At 39.8% G+C, this 10,016-nt stretch overlaps 1 protein-coding gene across 1 annotated transcript; it reads left to right on the forward strand.

Annotated features, from left to right (window-relative positions):
- The first annotated feature begins 309 nt into the window (after window positions 1-309).
- On the forward strand, window positions 310-10,016 carry LOC114240129 (cytochrome P450 4C1). The gene is made up of 10 exons (XM_028170570.2): window positions 310-515; window positions 1,491-1,580; window positions 2,534-2,644; window positions 3,491-3,676; window positions 4,788-4,984; window positions 6,132-6,198; window positions 6,842-7,034; window positions 7,611-7,762; window positions 9,119-9,298; window positions 9,660-10,016. The coding sequence occupies exons 1-10, from the start codon at window positions 359-361 to the stop codon at window positions 9,842-9,844; spliced, it is 1,518 nt and encodes a 505-aa protein (XP_028026371.2). The 5' UTR covers window positions 310-358; the 3' UTR covers window positions 9,845-10,016.

A 10,016-nucleotide genomic window follows, 5' to 3' on the forward strand; every position in this document is an offset into this window, starting at 1 on the left:
ACGTTGATTCCCAGTAATCACTTAATGCGCTCAGTACTTATAGGATAATCAAATATTTTGGTCTCATACTTAAACTTGTTTTACAAAAATACACAGATGAGTTTTTTTTAGTTTTTTTTTCAGTGTCCTCCCTCCGATACTTAAGTGTGTGGTATAATTAGTAGGAATAGCGTCTTCTAAAGAACATGCAAAATTTCCTCAAACGTGTTTTAAATTTATTATATTTACTAAAAGATGTCAGCTCTCGGGCTACATTAGAAATAGACACATGTATAAATATGCAGAATATACTTCAGAATTTTATTTCTTAGATCAAAATAGTAAGTAGTAAGACGCATCGATTTAATACGTATTCAAAATGATATGGAACTTACTTTTGCTAGTAGTTTTATTCTTATTGTGGTTAAGCAGAAGAAGTAACAAAAATATCATGAAAGTATACAAAGAAATTGGTTCGGGATTTAAAAAAATGCCTTTGGTAGGCCACACTTATTTATTACTAGGAAATGATGAAGGTAAGTATTGTTAAATTAAATACCGAATGTTATTTATTAAAATACTGTCTATGATCAAGCGAGTCCCTTGAGATACACGAAGTCTGCATTTGATGCATAACAATGGTCCCATAAAAAAAGAGTTGGTGGTCAATCCACCCGTATGGAGATGGGACAATCGTACTTTGGGCCGGTACCACAAATCTAAATTGTGTTTTTGTCTTTTTCTTGGCTTTAAAACTCGACCTCTTAAATACAACTTTTAAATGAAATAGAACATTAGTAATAATATCATTCTATCCAAACACAAATTGTATTATTTTGTTCGAAATCCTGGTAATTCGACGTTATTCGTCTGTTGTCGATAGTATTTTAGAGAACAGATGCTAAAAACCATAAAGCTAATTATTCCCCGAGCTTCCAAGGGTGGTTTATACTGCCAAGATAAAGATGCATGGAACGATGATAGCAATCTCGAGATGCTCATCGTGACGTAAGGTAGATGGGAAAAGACCTCGGGGGCGCAGCCCAATACGTGGGTTCGATACGATCCGCACCGCTCTTGATTTTACATTTCACAACGCCCTCCACACCGCCATAGACAAAAATAGATGGAGAAAGATCGTGCGGGCGAAGGTGATACAAAAGGGTGGTCACGACCCTCAGCAGTGAGGAATACGACGCAAGGAGCCAAGATGTTAATTGTCACACACTAAACGACTCTCCTGCCCTCTTGCCCGAACGTCCAATCCTCGCCCGATACAAATCCTTGGAGGCAGAATGGGTTACCGCAGTCAATGCTGGAATCAGACGCGATGCACGGTCCTTGTGGCCAAGTTGCTACTAAGTTCAAATTCATGGGCAGTATTATATTAGTGCCTCCAATCGCCTTGACATGAGTTCAAAGGCTCAATTGTATTAGAATACCGGGTGTTTAAATTTTGTAGTTTTTTTGTAATAATACAACCATTCTGAAATATTATTTTTTTGTCACAGACAGAATGAAAGGGTTTCAGATGATCGGCAACGATGCCATCAAACGTGGCGGCATGTCGTGCTATTGGCATGGGAATAGATTGTTTGTTGGTAAGCTGAATATCACTAAAACTCCTTTGGCTCAGTGAAATAGTTTATTCATAAACTCCAAACCAAGTTCTGCTGACTCGGACTACGTCGCTCAACGCCAAAAATCACCTTTGGAGGGCACAAAAGAAATACACATGCAGTAGTAAATTGAGATAACTTAGTCAGTCAATTGTGCAACGTTTATCTTGACGACATGACATATTTTTAGGGACAAATGACATTTACCTCATAGCATCTGGGCATATGCTCCAATTTTACTGAAAGTAGACTTGTTGTGGTCACTCCATGACTACCGTGACCTGGTTCTCTTTTCTGGAACTATTTTAAAACACCGGCTATTCTACACTACTATGTTGATGTGAAACATCTATAGCCGCACGTAAAACCGATTTCTGGCGTGGCGACGCATGCCGTGGCGACGCGTCGCCATTTAAATTTATTTTTTCGTAATATTTTGTTTTATCATTATGACATATTTAGTTCCTATCACAATCTGTTCTTTTCTGCATATTACTTTTACAAAATAATGTCGATGTTTCACATCTGCCAGGCGTCCCGTGACGGCTCACATTCTTTTTTATTGTATCGGACCCGGATTGAAGCGGCTTCAAGAACCTACCAAGCTCACACTCCACCTGGAGTGAGGCAGCTTCCGGAACCCATATACGTCACCCTGTGATCACTGGTGAATACTGCCATCCGCCTTAGGACCTAATGCGTGATGTGGTGCACTTGTTAATGTTTTCTTAACTATTAAATTGGTTTTCCTGTCATTGAGTACTACGCAGTAATGACCCTACCATAAGTTAGCGCTAACTTTACCGAGTCATGTAGTTCAAGGGAGTGTTACCGCAAGTTGTGGGTCAGGCCACAAATCACACGTTGTAAATACGTTACAGTACGTGTTGCTGTGAAATCAGTGATCATAAAAATGATAAGTACCTGAATTTCAGTTTCAGTGGATCCGGTAGAATTAGATGTAATTCTGAAAAACTGTCTTGAGAAAGACGACTTAATGAAATTCTCCCGAATCCTGACCGGCAACGGAAGCATTTTTGCTCCAGGTTTGAATGTTAAACTAAAATTTATGAAGTAGCTTGGTTTGTTCATCCTCATTTATTTCAAATAATTAAGTTTCATTTTTTTATTTTTTAAAAGTTAAGTGTTAAGTGGTTACCTGTCGGGGCCCATGGACATCTATAATGTAAATGCCGCCCCCACCTTGAAATATGAGTTCTAAGGTCTCAGTATAGTTGCAACGGCTGTCCCACCCTTCAAACCGAAACGCATTACTGCTTCACGGCAGAAATAGGCGGGGTGGTGGCACCTACCAGTGCGGACTTACAAGAGGTCCTTAACCAGGAAGTTGTTTCTTATTTCTTAGATAGTACTGTTGCTGTTGTTCATGAACAGATTATGAGATAGCGAGATTGTTCCGTGACCAAGAAAAGTAACACACCGAGCGAAGTAACACAGGTGTTTACTAACGATGTGATGTGAATTCACGGGTGCTATCTCGCCTTTTCTGCCGCTATTTCATTCCTGTTCTCGTATGGAGGATGAGAGAGGCGTTATACTTTATATAAAATGCATTACTGCTTCACGGCAGATAAGGCAGGGTCACCCGTGTGGACTCACAAGAAAGTGATTCCATTTCATCTTGTTTGATACCAATCAAGATTCCCCATAGGTCCGCCCTCGTGGCTACGGAGCGTGACCAAATTGGTGCCATTTGCTACAGTGAGCTCCATTACCACTCCTTTACCTTCATGAATATCTTAAATTCAATGAAATAATAAAACAAACCGCTATATTCTTCATATTCTAACGCTATTACAATATTGATTATTGCAATATGTTTGCGGGATACTACAGATGAAACTTATATTTTTAATCCATAAATGTTTTAGTTAACATCTGGCATCGACGTCGCAAGTTATTGAATCCTCATTTTGGTACGAAGAACCAGAATAACTTTATGAAGACCTTTATAAAGCAGAGCGCTTTGCTTGTGAACAACCTCAGAAAGGAAGCAGATAATGGCACATTCTCTGTTTGGGACTATCTCACGGCTTACACCCTGGATTCGGTTTGTGGTAAGTCGGAGTGAGTGCGTAGGTCAAATAATGGATACGCAGAGGTTTTTTTATTTACATACGATCAACTGCTTATTTTTACGTAATCCGGTTTATGAAGAAAACTTAAAGCTTACATACCTAAGTGGTTGATCCACGATGGCTTGAAGTCCTGGTGGTAAGACCTCTTGTGAGTCCGCACAGGTTGGTACCACCACCCTACCTATATCTACCGTGAAGAAGTAATGTGTTTCGGTTTGAAGGGCGGGGCAGCCATTGTAACTATACTTGAGACTTTAGAACTTATATCTCAAGGTGGGTGGCGCATTTACGTTGTAGATGTCTATGGTCTCCAGTAACCACTTAACACCAGGTGGGCTGTGAGCTCTTCCACCCATCCAAGCAATAAAAAATAACAAATAAAAAAACGCCGATTTGCTGATAGAGAATGCGTAATCCCAGCTAATTAGTAAAGCGAACTACAAATTTAAACGGTTGCTGCCAAATTGATATCTATTACGACGTGAAATTTCATTAAAATGAATCAAATTTTAGCAATGTGCCAGTAGCCATCATAGAACATAAGATATTTGACAGATGTCTGAATCTCGCATATCCATATTTGTATATAAGTTCCAGACATTCGGACCGTCGCTGCGTCGCGTCGTTTCACCGAACAATAATTTACCCACCCGATGGAAGATCTTTCTATAATACCAGATTACTTGCAATTCTTTTTAGCACGATTCATCTTTTTGTCAAAAGAAACGTTACAATATTCTACAGTCTTTGTTGTCTTTTAGTCGAAAACTCAAATTGAACAGGGGCTTTTAGGTACCTCTAGCACCTGTCATCGTTCTCACGAAGGCTCGGCGAGTAAATTAACCCACAGACACAGCCTACTGAGTTTCTCGCCGGATTTTCTCAGTGAGTCGCGTTTCCGATCCGGCGGTAGATTCTGCGAAGCACGTCTCTTCCTAGGGTTCGTGTTAGCAACGTCATCAGGCTTGAGCCCCGTGAGCTCAATTACTCGTTCAGCCAAACTGACATAGCCTCTCAAGGCTATCTATCAGCTTAGGCAGAAAAAAAAATCAAATTTATATAATTTTTCAAATAATATTTCGATTCACAGAAGCTACTCTCGGTGTACAAATGAATAGCCAGGCCAACTCCAGCCTCGAGTTCTTGAGGTCGTTTGACGTATGCTCCACGTTGGGAGCCGCTCGTATTTGCCAGCCATGGCTTCATAGCGACATAATCTATCATAGACTGCAACGCTATAAGACTTACCAGAAGAATACAGAGTATGTCCTCGATTTTGTTAAGCAGGTTAGTATTTTTTGTTTATAAAAGCCTTACCATAGACTCAAACAAATACTACTGATTGAGAAAACAAATTATTTATCGTTAAAATGCGCGGGGCACTAAATGTCAATCATTATAATTATTTTTTGAAAGATATTGTTAAAAGTACAATGATTATAAAATAGTTTAAAAGCCGGTTTACGCTTTTTCTCACTTTAAGATAATTATTTTCTACGTTTTCGTTCAGCTAGCTACAAAGCGAACACGCTTTAAAGCTCACAAAACAAAAAAATAAAACATTATTTTTTATTGTTTTAAACTATTATGAATTTTGGCTTATTTATTCTTTATACATTAAAATTTTGTAATAAAGAAAAATCGGCTTTTTAGCGTATCTAATGTGGAACTCGGTTATTAGGTTGTTCAATTATGTATTTCGTACTCTAAGCATTTTATCCAATGCATCACCATTACATGAGACTCTCCTTGTCAACTTTGAGCAATCGAGTTCTTCTATACCTGACCTTCTAAAATGAGTTCCTGAGTTTTAACGAGGAATTAGGGCTCGGTGAAGGAGCTTGAGAAACCGTTATCGTATCCAAAGAAGGCGACAGGTGTGTACGTGCCTCGGGACCATCGTTACTCCTGACGATCCCGACGATAGATATTCGCAAAATTTTATTGTATTCTTCTTTTATGGTCGGTCCTTAATAAGTATGCGAAGTTTCAATCCAATCCGGTACTTTAAAGTGAACGAATATCAAGTTCAAAGATTCGATAACATTGAAACATACCAAGATAGTAGAAGCACGTTAAAAGTGTGTGCGTTAAAAACGCAAAGTGTATTTATTAACCTTCAAAATACACTTATATATTGTTTGAAAGTATACAAGGTCTACGAAGCAGTCCGTTGCACTGAAGATTTTAGCGTGAACTGCGAAGCTTGAAGTCACTTATGCTTTTTTTTTCTACCTATGCTGATAACCTTGAGAGGCTATTTCAGCTTCACCCTAACATGTAGGTGAACTCACGGGGCTCAAACCGAAGGTGTTGCAAACACTGGCCCTAACCAGAGCAGTGCTTCGCAGAATCTACCACCGGATCGGAAACGCGACGCACTGAGAAGATCCAGCGAGAACACTGATGTTAACATTCATCATTTTATTTATAGATAGTGCAATCGAAACGTCCGCAAGTTGAAAGTGAGCCGGATTCCAAAACCCAATGCGACAAACAAAGTGAGTTCGTATTAAAAAGTGACTAATGAGTTAGTTACCTTGCTTTTTATGCGCAAATATTTAACGTTTTACCGAATTTATTTTTTTATGTTTTTATTGCTTAGATGGGTGGACGAGCTCACAGCCCACCTGGTGTTAAGTGGTTATTGGAGTCCATGGACATCTACAACGTAAATGCACCACCCACCTTGAGATATAAGTTCTAAGATCTCAGTCTAGTTACAACGGCTGCCCCACCCTTCAAACCGAAACGCATTACTGCTTCACGGCAGAAACAGGCAGGGTGGTGGTACCTACCCGCGCGGACTCACAAGAGGTCCTACCACCAGTAAAATACTAGAAGTGTGTCGACAAAATTGAAAATGGTGATAAAAACTTGTAACTGTTGATAATTGTTTAACAATGGCGCACAACAATTATTTCCCTATTTCGAAAAATCAACATTTTTTTTTTTAAAAAAAGCATTTAAAAAATGATGACGTGACCGGTCCGTCAATAATTTTGTTAGAACAATAATTTCTGATGTAATTAACTTGTAACCGTTGCCTGTGACGCATCACGATGATACGTCAATAATTTCATTAATAGTTGAAAATCGTACACACAGTTCATATTGTAATATAGAACGCCCTGTTATCAACAGTACCCACAAGTGACGATGGAATGAAAACGGTCCTAGAACTTTTAATTTTAAATAAAACTTTCAACGACGTGGAACTTCAAGAAGAAGCGTTCGTTATGATCATCGCCGGCACCGATACTTCGGCCATCGGTATATCCTTCACGTTACTCATGCTGGCCCGATATCCTGATGTACAAGAGAAAGTCTACCAGGAGTAAGTGTCTTTTGAAGATCTTTGAAGTGAAAATTTAATAAACACGGTTGTGATTAGAAACGCAAGGAAACGAAAAAGCGCTACTAAAAAGAGACAAACTTGTATATTTATTACCCTGTGCGGGAATGAGATAGACTATTTCTGAAGGTTTCACTTTGTTTGCGTGTAAGCTACACACATGTTTTTTAATGACTAAATTTATTGCAACAAAAGTATCCCGACCTACTAGAGGTATCAATACTTCCCACCGTCTATTGGTAGATACTCCGGTCACCGTCCTCGTCGAACCCGTCGCTTGCGACGAAGGGCTTAACGCTCGAATTAACTCACAGCCCACTGAGTTTCTCGCCGGATCTTCTCAAGGGGTCGTGTTTCCGATCCGGTGGTAGATTCTGCGAAGCAGTGCTCTTGCTAGGGCCAGTGTTAGCACCACTCCGGTTTAAGCCCCGTGAGCTCATCTACACGTTAGGGCGAAGCTGATCTAGCCCAAGGCTATCAGCATAGATAGGAAAAAAAAAGTTGATACTCGCACATTTTTCCTGTCTCCCTTATTCCTACTCTAAAATTGTATTTTAGGATCCAGGAATTGTTCGGTGACTCAGAGAGGCCGCCCGAAGTGGAAGACATCCATCGTCTTCTGTACTTGGATGCAGTGATCAAAGAAGCGATGCGATTATATCCTCCGGCGCCAGTCATCCTAAGGAAAGTCGAAAGAGAAACTAAACTGCGTATGTTGTTTTCTTTTATTTTAATCAATTTCATTTTTGCGTAGCAACGAATTTGTAATAGTGCGCAAAATAATAATGAGCTGAGTACCACATCAACTTTATAATTATTTAATAAATCACCAGGTTTTAATGAATATGAAATGACTCCAGTTTATGGTCCAATGTACTAAATATTTTAGTATTATTAAACTTTATGGTGTAGAATTATTTTATACAGTTGTTTTTTGGAGTGAAAACAGCTTTCGCACTCTTATGATAAAAAATTTGATGAAACGAAAATGGGACAAGAGACTAAAAATACACAATCATACATGTACATATCTATGCGGTTAGATACTGGTGGTAGGACCTCTTGTGAGCCCGCGCGGGTAGGTACCATCACCCTGCCTATTTCAGTCGTGAAGCAGTAATGCGTTTCGGTTTGAAGGGTGGGGCAGCCGTTGTAACCATACTGAAACCATAGAACTTATATCTCAAGGTGGGTGGCGGCATTTACGTTGTAGATGTATATTGGCTCCGGTAACCTCTTAAAACCAGGTGGGCTGTGAGCTGATGAGAGATATAAGAAATAAAAAAATAATTAATAAAAAGATAGAGAATGAGATCAAATGGTACCAAACGTGGAGGCTAAGAGTGAATGCATTTGGTTCTACAATTATAATATAATATTCAAACGTTGCTACAACGGTAGAGTTAAAGGAATGTCATAAGAAATACTCACTGTGACGTTCACAACAACTTCTCAACCCAAAACAACGGCTGGCGACCCTGATAGGAAGATCGACGCTCACCCATAGACCAATATGTACCTATCCTATGCGCCACATTCAGAATTTCGTTTAGTTCTCGCTTGGTGAAAAATGTTTTCGACTATTTAGTGACAGCCACTACCTAGAATTAGCCGGGCTAGCAAGCCATTTTCTAATCTATTGCTGACGGTGAGCTCAGATTAGGATACTTCACTTTGTACGTTTGAGTTTATGTACTAAGTCTAGAAGCTGCGCATAAAACCGTCGCAAACAGATCTCCCTCCGATTGTTATTGTCCTTCATCTGTGCTTCTAGTCAGGGTCTCCATCATCATCATCATTTTCCTGCCCTTCCAGTCACCTCGGGTCGGCCCAAATGTTGCTCTAAGTTTTGTCAATTTTTTTATGATCGGCCGCCTGCCTGAGGTTAACTCCCCTTGGGAATGTTTTTGTTGACCATGAGCCTAGGATGTATTAGATTTGGTCAGGTTTTGGCTCTTAGCCACCTTCAACGGCACCCATGAGCTAAGTTTGGATTTGGGATATTCTTAGGCGTCCACCACGCACAATTCAGGGTCTCCGTCGTAATCGAAAATTTCAATTCGCAGCATCCGGATTAATACTGCCGCGGGACATTGGGATTTTAATACCAATCTGGTCCGTGAACCGCAATCCTAAGTACTGGGGCGACGACGCCGATGTCTTTAGACCCGAGCGGTTTTTGGATGGTACCAAAAGACATCCAACAGCATTCATGACGTTTAGCCAGGGACCGAGAGCTTGTCTAGGTATGGTATCAATCTTTTAAATAAATAAAAACATATTAACGGAGAATACAAAATATAAGTGGTAGCCTGTTATAAGTGGTGGTTGGATGTCTTGTGAGATCGCACGGGTAGGTACCACCACCCTGCCTATTTCTGTCATGAAGCAGTAATACTTCTCGGTTTGAAGGGTGAAGCAGCCTGTGCAGTAGGTTAAGTACGTGTTTCACTAGAAAAAGTGATTTCTGTCAGTATTATGCCACCACCAGTATTATAACACCAACACAGTTGCATCACTCGATAATAAACGTCTCTAAACAGTAAAAGGAAACAGAAAAGTATCCTAAGTAAGCTGTATGTTTCTTACAAAAACGTCTTGTTTCAGGCTTTAAGTTCGCTATGAACTCAGCTAAGGCGGCTCTGGCTTCCATCCTTCGCCACTACCGTATCAAACCACCGTCAGAACTGACTTCAATATCCCCAGGACAATACCCTCCTATCAGGGTCAAGTTTGCCCTAATGACGAGGGAGGTTGATAATTTCAGGATACAATTAGAATCTAGATCGTAATTGTATGTTCTTAAGGCTTAATGTCCCGATTATTATTTTGAATACTTTACTTTATGCTAACTACCTTCAGTCGATGAATAAAATCTAAGTCGTCGGTGATCACAAAAACCGGTAAAGTGTTCGAAAGCCGGAAATAATAAACCATAGATTATACACTTACACCCGTATCTTA

This window comes from Bombyx mandarina, chromosome 22, assembly GCF_030267445.1.
Source record: "Bombyx mandarina strain Sakado chromosome 22, ASM3026744v2".
In the NCBI taxonomy this organism is placed as follows: Eukaryota; Metazoa; Arthropoda; class Insecta; order Lepidoptera; family Bombycidae; genus Bombyx; species Bombyx mandarina.

Bases quoted from the DNA above. Each gene is read 5' to 3' on its own strand.
- LOC114240129 (XM_028170570.2), top strand. From the start codon at position 359: ATGATATGGAACTTACTTTTGCTAGTAGTTTTATTCTTATTGTGGTTA. The intron at 7,035-7,610 runs GTAAGTGTCTTT...ATTGTATTTTAG, and splicing joins CAAGAGAAAGTCTACCAGGA to GATCCAGGAATTGTTCGGTG. The intron at 7,763-9,118 runs GTATGTTGTTTT...TTCAATTCGCAG, and splicing joins CGAAAGAGAAACTAAACTGC to CATCCGGATTAATACTGCCG.